This window comes from Culex pipiens, chromosome 3 (genome assembly GCF_016801865.2).
Source record: "Culex pipiens pallens isolate TS chromosome 3, TS_CPP_V2, whole genome shotgun sequence".
NCBI lineage: Eukaryota > Metazoa > Arthropoda > Insecta > Diptera > Culicidae > Culex > Culex pipiens.
In genome coordinates, this window is record NC_068939.1 from 299,686 (window position 1) to 312,844 (window position 13,159).

Below are 13,159 nucleotides of genomic sequence, written 5' to 3' on the forward strand. Positions count from 1 at the left end.
GTGTGAGTAAGGTGTGCCTGTTTACGCATTTCAGGTTGAGAAAACACAAATGAAACAAGGTATTAAATTTTACTGCCTTCTGCTTGTTTTATTTGGGCTTTTCAAATTAATACACACGTACGGATATGAACATTTTAATCAATTTCTTTCTCAAAGGTAGTTTTTCGAAAGTAGAAGTTGTTATGTTTTGAAAGTGTCTAATTTTTAAAGAAATCGTCGATAGCTGTGCTGGAGTCGAACGAAGATGATTTGATACTGGACATGGACGATGAACTGGAAGAGCTGAATGACGAGGATACCACTTTGCTGCTTGAAACGGAGCTTATCACGGACGAAGAAGAGAGCAGTGATGAGGCAAGAGATCCAGTATCCGAAACTTTTTCAGACACACTCCGTTCGGAAGCAAACGATGACTCTGATTTCTCCACAGTCTTAGAGATGGCGTTGGCACTTTCCTCCAGGATTTCCTTTTCGCTGCTAGCGCCGAAGCTTTTGGACTGCGTAACGCTTTTTTCGGAAACGCCGGCAGATGATTTTTCGACAATTACTTCCTTCGAAATCACGGGAGTTTGTGACTCGGTGAGGGTCATTTCAGTCTTGGTGGTGCCTTCAACGAGAGCCATTTTTTGTTGCTATTTTTGAGTATCTGCGAAAATGGGGGAAGAAAAACAAAACAAGCAGGTGTGAATATTAAATGACACAAAAATGATGAAGGAATTTTCACAGCATCAGCAACCTACTTCTATCTAATGTGGTTGGGAATGAGAGCACGGCTTCATTATTCTTCTCTGTGGATAAGTGTATGTAAAGTGGAAACGCGGAAAATTCAAAACATGCTTTCTACTCCTTGGAGAGGACCGGCTATTTTTAGTATTACAACAAGGTTCATTTTGTCTCAGACATTCCAACTATACGGTCTGAGGAGATGGGAATAGCATCCAAGAATGAAATAATTAAGCGACGACAATGAGTCACGTTTTTCTTAATATGCTTTTTTATTTCACTTATGCTTAGCAAACGGTTCGCGGATCCGGTCAGCACTGAGTCATCCCGTTGCAACTAATTGATTCATTCCCAGTAAAGAATGCATTCATCATATTTCATGATAGCTTCTTGTTATTTTTTGGGCTATCAACTCATTCCTTTTCAAAAGGCCACTTAGTGCAAAATTGATAACGTAAATGCCTTTGTCATTCTTATCAATAGCAAAATAGGTCATATGACTGTTTTTTATTATTTATAATACATTATTTTTAATTTATTTTATAAACACAGGCCTGTTTCATTACAGTATTACCTTAACTATACATGATGAAAAATCAAACAGCAACATGTATGCCAAGCATCTTAATTAATTTCTTTAGCCAGAATTCTCTAGATCACACTCATCTGCGAATTTCTCTTGACCATGGTAAGAAGGAGATCCGTTGAAAAACAACTCATAATAATATTGGGTAATTCTCCGCCAACTCACACAGCAGTTGCCCCGACCCCTCTTCGATTTGCGTGAAACTTTGTCCTAAGGGGTAACTTTTGTCCCTGATCACGAATCCGAGGTCCGTTTTTTGATATCTCGTGACGGAGGGGCGGTACGACCCCTTCCATTTTTGAACATGTGAAAAAAGAGGTGTTTTTCAATAATTTGCAGCCTGAAACGGTGATGAGATAGAAATTTGGTGTCAAAGGGACTTTTATGTAAAATTAGACGCCCGATTTGATGGCGTACTCAGAATTCCGAAAAAACGTATTTTTCATCGAAAAAAACACTAAAAAAGTTTTAAAAATTCTCCCATTTTCCGTTACTCGACTGTAAAAAATTTTGGAACATGTCATTTTATGGGAAATTTAATGTACTTTTCGAATCTACATTGTCCCAGAAGGGTCATTTTTTCATCTAGAACAAAATTTTTCATTTTAAAATTTCGTGTTTTTTCTAACTTTGCAGGGTTATTTTTTAGAGTGTAACAATGTTCTACAAAGTTGTAGAGCAGACAATTACAAAAATTTTGATATATAGACATAAGGGGTTTGCTAATAAACATCACGAGTTATCGCGATTCTACGAAAAAAAGTTTTGAAAAAGTTGGTCGTCATCGATCATGGCCGTTCATGGTCACCCGCGACAGACACGGACGACGAAACAAAGAGAAACGCAAAAAGTAACTTTTTCAAAACTTTTTTTCGTAAAATCGCGATAACTCGTGATGTTTATAAGCAAACCCCTTATGTCTATATATCAAAATTTTTGTAATTGTCTGCTCTACAACTTTGTAAAACATTGTTACACTCTAAAAAATAACCCTGCAAAGTTAGAAAAAACACGAAATTTTAAAATGAAAAATTTTGTTCTAAATGAAAAAATGACCCTTCTGGGACAATGTAGATTCGAAAAGTACATTAAATTTCCCATAAAATGACATGTTCCAAAATTTTTTACAGTCGAGTAACGGAAAATGGGAGAATTTTTAAAACTTTTTTAGTGTTTTTTTCGATGAAAAATACGTTTTTTCGGAATTCTGAGTACGCCATCAAATCGGGCGTCTAATTTTACATAAAAGTCCCTTTGACACCAAATTTCTATCTCATCACCGTTTCAGGCTGCAAATTATTGAAAAACACCTCATTTTTCGCATGTTCAAAAATGGAAGGGGTCGTACCGCCCCTCCGTCACGAGATATCAAAAAACGGACCTCGGTTTCGTGATCAGGGACAAAAGTTACCCCTTAGGACAAAGTTTCACGCAAATCGAAGAGGGGTCGGGGCAACTTTTCCCGATTTCGTGTGAGTTGGTAGAGAATTACCCTATTACAACTTGCCACTTCTCAAAGTCTTTTGCCACGATAAACAATCCATTATTCACACATCTATTATTAATTATAATGTAATCAAAAAGCAATTCACACTCCACCTCCACAAGTCAAACCTTTCGCACCTTAACCCGTGGGAGGTTCAGGTTCAGTTTACTCACCTGAAATAAGTTCAAAATTGGTACTGTTTTTTTTTCAACCGTTCACTTTCACTGCTCAGATCGAACTAACGCCGCAACGCGTTGGGGAACCGGCTTAACTTGGCTGAGCCTGCTCTGCTGTAGTATTGTTCAGGATAAAAATAAATCCGCTGTTTCAGACGGCGTTTGCACTGTGAATGTGCGGCGAACGAAGAATTCTTTTCCACACCAATACAAGTATTTGCCAGTTTGGGAGAGCGTAGTTGCATCCACGAGACTCTGGTAGATTATGGTAGGACTAGCGTTGATCGAAGCTGCTTTTATTTGACCATGCAGATGAATTAATCAGAATAAGAGAATTAAAGAGAGTGATTCAACATCATTCCTTAATTCGTTTGTCTTTGTTTCTTTTAAGTTTGTTGAAAATGGAATTTTTTTTTAAATATGTTCAACAGCAATTCATTGAATTGTTTAAAAAAATTACAATAAAAAATATGAGTATTTCATCTATTTGTTTGTGGCCTGAGCAGTCATTGGCTCTCTCCCTCTCTTTTTTTAATTTCAATTGACGAAACGCTCTGAGGGAAACAAGCTAACAATTTACAAACCATTGCAAGCAGGATGAAATCGCTTTCACATTGAGACACCCGTCCCACCCGTTCGTCACTAGACTGGGCGAGGAAAATTATTTCGTTTACGGTACTGGGAGACATCCCGAGGACAAGAGAATTTAGCTTTTCTTCATGTCACTACGAGCCGTTGGTTTCGCATTTACATGAGTCATGGCGGTATTTTGGAATGAAACTACTAATCGGATGAGGAAATAAATAATGAATTTTTTTAGTGACACGTCATATTCGCCTACAAATAAATCTAGAGATTTTTTTTAAAGGTTCAATAACTAAATGTTCATTATTTGCTTTTTGGGTGTTTTTAAAAACCACTGACTCAAAGCAAAAAATGAAATTTTTCTTTGTAGAACCATTAAAAAAACCCTCCCCACCCTGCACCCCCCTTAAAATCGGTCCGGTAAATCAGGGTTTAAGTTTAAGTTCGTTTGAAAATATTTTATGTTTTAGTGGATTTTCTACATACAGCAAAAACTTATGTTTTCGTCAAAACATAGATTCTCAAAACATTTTTTTAAACAAATTATGGTAAACCAACTATATTTGTATATACTGCAATTTCCTACAACTTTTTCATTCAAATGTTGAAATTCTGGCTTGCTATTTCATTTTTTTGCCCCCCTTCCTCGACTTTGCCCAGAGCGGAGGGAGTAATACTTTGAATAATATTTGCAATGGCCTATTGATGGGAAAATGAGAAAATTATAGGCTAGTTTAGAAAATTTTGATGAATGATTCAACACGACCCATCAGGCCTGAATAGGTTATACATTATGAAAAATTGTCCCAGTTCCAAGAAATTTGAGTTTACATGCTCTGGAGTAATCAGAATTTGTCCTACATTGACACAGGGAAAATCAACTTGCTGAGAATTTGAACAACCCTACGTAAATTACATTATTTATGTGTGCTTTTGTGATGGGTGATTAAAGTAAATGGTCAAGTAACATGAAATGAAAAATATAAAACAATATTTTGTCTGATTTATATTTATATTTGATAGACATTTGTTTGCAAATTTGAAACACTAATAATCTTTTTGGCAGTAAACCAATCGCTCCGATTATATTGGCACGTTTTGTCAGGAATGCGTTCTGAATTAGCACTATACAAGTATCACATTATATTTCTTCTAACCATGAGTTAATTTAGTAAAATTTTCTCCAAAAGCTGAATAGATCCTCATTCCGACCATTTGATACACGTACTTCGAAAGGCTTGCCAGGTTCGCTAGAATTTATGAACTCTAGTACATCACAATCCATTGATTGGTAGACCTCATTGTCATTGTTGCATCCTCGGTATGGTTTCAATGGAGTAGCCACTCTGGAAAGAAGAAAAGAACAATGAAAAATGCTTTGCGCGACTCTTCAGAATGACACCAGCAAAGGTTACATAAATATCTTTTTTCAAGAAAAAAAATACATTAAATTTCGTTCCATGAACATAAGTTAGATTTGTAATTGTGAGAGTTTCATATATTGCCCATAAAATAAATTAAACTAATATTAATCATCATGATATTGGGCTCCTCCCTACTTGCCGGTGTGAAACCCAATTATCCGAGTCAAACAAAAAACTTCCGATAAAAGTGAGATAAAAGCGTTCCGCTTCATTCTTCCCTCTTTAGATGCGAAGATAATAAATCTGTCACCCACTTTGGAAAGCCAAAAATTTTCTCTTGCCTTTACTCTAAACGTACTCTTCCTGTCTCGTGCTGAACACTACTCTGCTATCACGGTTATCGCGTGGGAGTGCGAGGGTAGAGAGTTCCAGTGAGCGGTAGAATAAGCTAATTTCAAGGCAGAAGTACGCCGAAATCTCATTATAAAACTTTTCCCTTTTCCGCGTTTACGTTTTCTTGCCGTAAACCACTTAAGGCTAAAACTTACCCATTGATGGCGAAATCGATGAAAAACTCTACAAAGTGGTGCGACATTCGCGCCTCTTTGGACTTGTGCGGAAAGTCGGGGAAAAGCGCTGGGGATCGGAAGAGGTAGATGAGCTCGTCGCAATGCACTACGCCAAAGTCTTGGTGGGTAAAAGTGTACAGGAACGAGTACGAATAAGGACCTTTGAAGCTGAACTTGTAGATGCTAACCGGTGCCAGCTTGGTGTCAGCGGAAGTCACATGCTGTTTTACGGCCGAGTGAATCGGATACAGAAACGCCGCTTCGGTGTAGAGCTGGAATTTAATTTTGGTGCCGTTAGAGAATCTATTTGAAATGGGAATTTCACTTTCTTACATCGACCAATCGCTGCGCGTTTTCTGTTGTTATCCACTTCTCGTCAGTGCTATCATTGAAGTATCGATGTTTTAATACTTTCATCAATTCCTGCGAGGGTGGTTTCTCCAGGAGCATGGGCAGTATGTAGCTAATGTTAGCATTTAACTCATTCAGAAGTTTTTTATTAGATGTGATTGCAATAGCTCGAACTGCGCCGTCATTTGGAAGGTATCCGGTCATCCAAGGAATTTTGTGATAGCTACCTTTCCTCCAAGAAATACGAGGATCTTCGATTAAAAAAGATTCATTTGATGAACAAAGCGGTTCCACAACCGGTCTATACAAGGTTAGTGGATCGATTGACCAAAACTAAAACAAAAAGCAATTAAAAATTGGAAAATAAACTTAAGCATACAAATAATCACTTTTAATTTATCGATACTTTCCGAAAGCACATTTGCATCAACATTTCTCAAAGCATCGACCAACTGCTTTGAGGAAAGCGTATCCACTTGCGCGATACCCACTGCTTCTGCTTGCCTCTGGGCCAAACTCAAAGGATCCTCGGTCGGAATGTTCCATGGCGCAATTGCATTGCCACTCATCACGATAGCTCTGGAGAAAAGTCCGTCACTCATCAGGCTAATCATGTGCATGTGGACCGATGCTCCTCCGGCACTCTGGCCAAATATTGTCACCAAGTCGGGATTTCCTCCAAAATATGCAATATTATGTTTCACCCACCGCAGGGCCATGACCTGATCTTTGAGTCCAAAATTTCCCGGAGCGACCTCATCGCCCGTAGAAAGAAACCCAAACACGCCTAATCTGTACTGGAATGTTACCAAAATAACCCGACGGGTGTCCATAAAGTATTCTGGTCCTATTATAGAAGGACTTGCACCACCAGCAAAGAATCCACCTCCATGAATGTAAACCATAACCGGGAGCGGTGTTTTTGATGAACTGTGAACCTAAAAAAAAAAGAAATATTAATTCACCAAATCCAACAGCATAAACGAAATAAATGTGCCAAAAGCCTAATTTGTTATGACGTGGTCTGCATTCTTTCTAAGGACTGTAGTGATAAGATCGCACAACCACAACCTTCTGTAATGCCTTGTACTAAAAACTAAAAAAAAGTCATAAATTCCCCGCAAAATGATGCCGCCACGCGCCACACTCTAGAAGTGCACTTGTCGCAATATGTAGTTCATTCCCTCTCCTGAAATACTTTTTTCTGTTTTCAAAACAAAATTCCTCCGACTATATGTTCAAAGATGAAAGCTAAGCGTTACTAAGATCGCACTATCAGCAATCCATCGCGGTGGCGGGTGTGGCTCATTGATTGACTGGCGAAACGTGAGCCACGCCGCGACGTATTTTTAGCACCCTTTTACTTAACCGCCAATGCTGATGAACTCTCAGCGGTTCATTAATGTTTATTTCGGTTGGCATTACATCGCAACTAATTAGGACAATGTTTTTTTTTTATTATACATGCATACAATTCTTAGTATGCCCTTTTCAAAACTTAAATTTTTTTTTGCGCCTTCCTGGAAAACTGGCGTGCAGGCAGTAAACTTACAAATGGTAATACTTTTTTCGAAGAAACCCTTACTTTTTCACGGAATTCTAACACGGAACCATATGAGGGACAATGTTACCTTGCGTTCATCTCAGCTTGCTGTTTTTGGATACGGAACATTTAGGCAAACATGGTTAGTTTAGCAGGCTCGCATTTGCCCATGATCACATAAATGTCCCATGTCCAAAAACAGCAAGCAAGGGTTTTGCAGAACTTTTTTTGTGAAATTACACACGTTTTTGAACAAAACTGCATCATTATCACAAAAAATATGGAAATGCATTCGGGACATTTATGCGTACAAAGTAGTCACAAAGTGATCACAGCAGCTGTCACAATAAATTAATTCTAACGCTTTTTTTTTTTGAAGAATAGTTCCTATAAGCTATTGTGTTTCATATGTTTATAGGAAAAAAAAAATTCTAGAATTATATTAACCTACCGGGAAACTGGGAAAATTAAATCATGATACTAAGTTGTGGCAGATTAATAGACAACGCTGGATGGGAAAAAAAATATAAGTGGTGGTGTAATTACATGTAGCCTGTTATGTCTATTTATAGAACAGGTTTGTGTAATTTACACTTTCCATACACGCGCCTAGATAATTTTGATTGAGATAATCATTACCGATGATCGTTTATTGCAGGCGCGTGTCAGTGAGGCAAACAACATCTCTTTCACGATCTGCCTTAGTCTTAGCCTGCCTCCTAATGCTAAGAAAAGTCTTAGTCTTAGCCTGCCTCTTAATGCGAAAAAAATCTTTAATACATCTTACCATTGGTTGATAAACATTCAAGTACAAACAATCTTCATCTCCGGATACTTTGGCATTTGGAAGGAGATCGTTCTTTTGTACACACATTGGTTTATCTTCAGTTGCGTTGTAAACTATTCCTCTTTTCCAAGGTTCATTACGGACTGGATTCTACGAGTAAATATTGTTATAATTTGAACATTTTTATTGAGAGCAATACTCACGGAAAATCTAAGCTCTTCAGTGGGTGGTTTTGCGTATGGGATACCGATGAAAGCGTTGAACGGACCAGCCTGATAGCCTTCCATGGTTTTCCCGCGCAAACATCCGTCGTCAATACAAACTCTTGGGTTCTGTAAGGTATTTTCTTCTGTACCCAACCGTTGAGTTTCATGAGCAAATACATGGCATAGCAGGATGAAAAGCACGAGCATCTTTTTTAATTCACACATTTTGCACTTTTAATTACTTTCCAGACACTATCTGTAGATTTAAAAGATAACAATTTAAAATTAGTCTATTTAAAATCACAGCTCAAGTTGTCACTCTGGGACAAAAGATAACGCAAAATGTTGTCAACTCCGTGCTATTGTTATTCGTCTGGTGCGGGCCTAGACAATTTCAATCGAACGCTTAGACGGATTCCTGCCACATTCGCGCACATATCTCGCATGTCACTGAATGGGCCTCGCAAACAAACACCCCGTTTTATTATGAATGAAAAGCGCCAATGCTTGTCTCTCACTCTCTGCGCTCAATTCGTCTTGTTTGAGCGGAAAATTGTTTCACACAGGCAAAAGCTCTGGACGCTTTTCTCTCGCAGGCTCGTGCTGATTTATGGCAAGAGCTTTTGCATTACAGAGGTAATCTGATATAATCTGAATTAAATGCTGTTGCTTTATTTATTATTATTTTTTTTTGTTGTTGTTGCTGATATTAATGAAAGGCACACAAATAATCACTCAAGCACTACGATTTGCTTATCACATGAAACAAATATTTGATAGGGTTTCATGATGTTTTAAAACTTATATCTTTATTCTCACCCTGAACTGAAATTTTCAATTGAATCAGTAAATGAGTATGCAAAAAAACTTTAGAAGTTCTAACTTCTAATATAACAGTCCATCACAATGTAAGAAGCAACACAACTCTTAAGTTCCGACAAAACTCACGTTCAATCACACAGTGCTCTCCATCACATCTTGCGACTCTTCTTATATATGATAACTACCAACCGAAATTCGCCATAAACCACCAAGAGAATAACGCAAAAAGAATAAGGGTTGCAATACACATATACTTATTGATTCGTTTTCAGTTTGCGGCACAACTGTCTGGAATGTATATATGTCAGTAGGGCATACTAATTATTTGATTACTTCATCTCACAATTCTGAATTAACACGAAAAAAGGACGGAAATGAATGTCTGACAAAACTTCATATGTAAAACAATATCTTGCAACCATAGCTAACATTCAACACTAGAGATCTGTAAAAAAAAATGCAATATACATAATTTTAGCAAAATTTAGTTAATTATCTTTATATTAGGCACAATTAATATCTTCAGTATTAAGTATCTATTTTAAATTAAATTCACAAAAAAAATCAATTGGAAGAATACCCCGTGTTGCCCCCACTGAGATTTCGTAACCACGTGTACGGATGCAAATATGTAATACTCCAGACAGACGACCAGAAAAGAAAAAAAAAAGAGCAAGAAACTGTGCGTAAAAATGAGACCATGCCAGAGTGCATCAGAGGTCTCCCCCTGACGTCGCCTGCAACGTGCCTGTTAAGGAAATTGGTGCAACCGAAACTTTCGCTTGCCGATTGACCGAATTTCTCTTTCATTCGCAAATGCAAATATTGCCTGCCTGCCTGCCTGATGCATCCAGACTTGCATCTCGTCCATCCAGACTGGTATCCCCTTCCGGCGCCCTCTCCCTTGCGAAATCCCTGCGAGATAATGAATGAACGATCACGGTTTTATGCTGTTCTTACTTTGGTTTATGAATTACTTAAAGTCAATTAGTGGTAAACCAATGATTAGTTTAGATGAAACAATCGGTGATTAGGAGTCTTCTTGTTGATGAGCAATGATTCGGCAATATTTTTATGGAAGATGACTATGTTAAATATCTCATATAGGAATAGTTATATAATTGAAGCCCCAGCAGCTCGATTTCCTTCTCGAGATAATTACTTGATAAGTAAAACTTCTATTAAAATTCAATCAGTGAAAGATCGAGTAATGCAAAAATGCACATGGCGGTCTAAACGTAGTTATAAAGTAAGTAGTAAGTAGATAGTTGTCACCAAGTGATATGACACAAGATGACTTCTATCTAGCATCGAATTCTAACCTGGTAAAAGTTTTAAATAAAATCAAAACAAATTTCCACTAACATTTTCACTTGGAACAATTGGTTGTCAAATTTCGAATAAAATATTTTATAGTTTAGTTAACATGCTTGCATTGTTCATGTTATACTAATTATACAATTGAAATAAGTAAATGAAAAGGTTTTCTTTGAAACATCATCAAACATCAAATCAGCGCAACCAAATCAAGAATTCCCAGTAAACACTTGTAAGCTGTGGCGTGAAACAGCGGCAACTCATCAACCACAACACGTGTACTGGCGGCGTGTCCTTCTGGTACGGATATATAAATCCAAAGCTCTGCTCACTAGAAACAATTTAGTTTAAAAAAATGAATCGTTCACTACTCGCATTGCTTTTCGTAACACTAGCGGCCGTTGTACAGTGCGGACTTGCTGCCATCGGAGATCGGTACGCTTTTGAACGAGTTCCTCCATCGCCAAGAACGTGTATCCAGGATGGATGCCTTCAGGGTAAATATCTCGACGGACTCGAAGGTGACCAATTTGAAGCTTATCTAGGGATCCCGTTTGCGAAGCCACCATTAGGAAAGCTTCGTTTTAAGGTTAGAAGACTGGTTTTTATTTATTTTTATTTTTTCTTTAAATACATTTGAAATTCTTTAAAGAATCCTGTTCAAAATGATCCCTGGACCGGAGACTACGATGCCACGTGGGAACGTAGTCGTTGTCTCCAGAAAAATGATCTTCGCCCTCTCCAAACCATACAGGGTGGCGAAGATTGTCTGTATCTGAACGTGTTTAGACCAAAAGTAAGTAAATCGAAATGGTCCAAGGTAATGACACTAATTGCGCCCAACTTGCCTTTCAGAATATAACAACCCCATTGCCAGTCATCTTTAACATACATGGCGGAGGATACGCCTATGGAGCTAGTTCAATTGGAGAATTCGGTCCAGAACGGTTCATGGATACTAAAAAGATTATTTTAGTAGTACCACAGTATCGTTTGGGCGTGTTCGGGTTTCTCTCAACTGAAGATCGTGTTGCTCCGGGAAATTTCGGAATGAAAGATCAGGCGATGGCGCTAAAATGGACACGGGATAATATTGGATTCCTCGGCGGAAATCCAAATCTGATCACCCTGATTGGAGAGAGTGTGGGTGGAAGTTCGGTGCAGTTCCATATGATGTCTCCACTGAGCAAAGGACTTTTTGCAAGAGCAGTCAGCATGAGTGGGAGTGCATTAAGCAATTGGAATTATAACGTTGATCATTTAGCTTTGGCTCGACGACAAGCGGAAGTTGTTGGTGTTAAGAACCCAAAAAGCATGACAACTGAGCAGCTTGTCGATGAGCTCAGAAAGGTGGATGCTCTCGAGCTGGCCAAGAGTATCGACATTTTGAAATTCTTTTATGTGCATCCTATAACACTATACCATCCTACTATCGAGCGGTACGTAGATCAGGAAACATTCATGAGCGAAGATCCGAGAGACTTATGGGCTGCTGGAAAATACAGCCCTGTTCCATATACTGTGGGCTTTTTGCCGAATGAAGGAGCGTACGCCTCTGCAATTATACTAACAAACAGAAGCTTACTGAACGATTTGAATGAACATTCGTCCGACTATATTCCTCGGCTTGTAGGCGCAAATCATCCAACCAGTGTTCAAATGATTAAAAATCGGTATTTCCCAGACGGATCAAACGAGCGTTGGCTCACGGAAAACAATGTGGGAAATTTACAAAATGTTGGTATTGCAAATTAGTTTTTCTAGAATCATTCTAAACATCTTAAAATTACAGCTTCTTTCCGAAGGCATCATAATCCACGGTATTGTACTAAGCGTGAAGCAGATTATTTCATCGAAAAACAGCCAGAAAGCACCATTGAGTGTTTACTTCTTCAACTTCAAAGGACCATATTCGAGATCGTACTACAACAGTTATACATACGGCGACTTTGGAGTTTGTCACGCGGATGATTTGATGTACATTTTCAGAGCATCCGATTTTTTCCCTGATTTTGAGCCTCAATCTCCTGCCTGGCACATGGCTAAGGTGTTTGTGGATTATTTCGTCACTATTGCTTACAATGGGTACGGCTTTAGGTAGACAACATTTAGACATATTTCCATAACCATTTGTTGTTTTTACCATTTTAGAACTGCTGGACCTCTTTGCACCGCTGAAAGCTGTCAATTGTTAGAATTTACCAACTCCGCTGACGAACAAAAGCCTGTAGATCTAAATCTTATCAACGGATTCGATGAGGATCAGTTTGCCTTTTGGTACAACGTCAATGCATTGCAAAGCTATTGATATTCAATCGAATTCAAATAACCTAATGAGAATTAATATACATTTTTTCTGATTGCATGCATCCGATAATATTTAAAAAAAAGATCTGATAATTCATAGAATACGATTATGATTGCAATGGCTCGCTGATGACAGATTGGGATTGGACAATCAACAAAGTTTGTTTCTTATGATGAAAAATTTGAGTCTAAATAAATCAATAAGGTTCCAGTTGCCAACAGTATTACGCAAAACATTGTTCTTTTTTTGTTATTTTAATATCACAGATTGATTTGCCGGTTATCGTTTGATACATTTAACGATTTAATCAGTTCTTACACCTTTTCCTTCAACATG

The 13,159-nt window shown here is 38.1% G+C and overlaps 3 protein-coding genes across 4 annotated transcripts; 1 reads left to right on the forward strand and 2 right to left on the reverse strand.

The window, feature by feature from the left end:
• Positions 1–62: 62 nt before the first annotated feature.
• On the reverse strand, positions 63–3,246 carry LOC120430985 (uncharacterized). 2 transcript variants are annotated; one of them, XM_039596148.2, is made up of 2 exons: positions 2,969–3,246; positions 63–646 (listed from the first exon to the last, which is right to left on the reverse strand). In XM_039596148.2, the coding sequence occupies exon 2, from the start codon at positions 621–623 to the stop codon at positions 198–200; it is 426 nt and encodes a 141-aa protein (XP_039452082.1). In that variant the 5' UTR covers positions 624–646; positions 2,969–3,246; the 3' UTR covers positions 63–197. The 2 variants fall into 2 exon arrangements, with proteins under 2 accessions (XP_039452082.1, XP_052565318.1); XM_052709358.1 differs by lacking the exon at positions 2,969–3,246 and adding an exon at positions 741–1,446.
• Positions 3,247–4,530: 1,284 nt separating this feature from the next.
• LOC120430983 (juvenile hormone esterase-like) lies at positions 4,531–8,823 on the reverse strand. The gene is made up of 6 exons (XM_039596145.2): positions 8,374–8,823; positions 8,171–8,320; positions 6,230–6,778; positions 5,823–6,173; positions 5,469–5,761; positions 4,531–4,902 (listed from the first exon to the last, which is right to left on the reverse strand). The coding sequence occupies exons 1-6, from the start codon at positions 8,599–8,601 to the stop codon at positions 4,725–4,727; spliced, it is 1,749 nt and encodes a 582-aa protein (XP_039452079.1). The 5' UTR covers positions 8,602–8,823; the 3' UTR covers positions 4,531–4,724.
• Positions 8,824–10,743: 1,920 nt separating this feature from the next.
• On the forward strand, positions 10,744–12,999 carry LOC120430980 (juvenile hormone esterase). Its single transcript, XM_039596118.2, has 5 exons — positions 10,744–11,104; positions 11,168–11,311; positions 11,371–12,252; positions 12,308–12,600; positions 12,667–12,999. Exons 1-5 carry the CDS (start codon positions 10,871–10,873, stop codon positions 12,821–12,823), a joined length of 1,710 nt encoding a protein of 569 aa, XP_039452052.1. The 5' UTR covers positions 10,744–10,870; the 3' UTR covers positions 12,824–12,999.
• Positions 13,000–13,159: the final 160 nt, after the last annotated feature.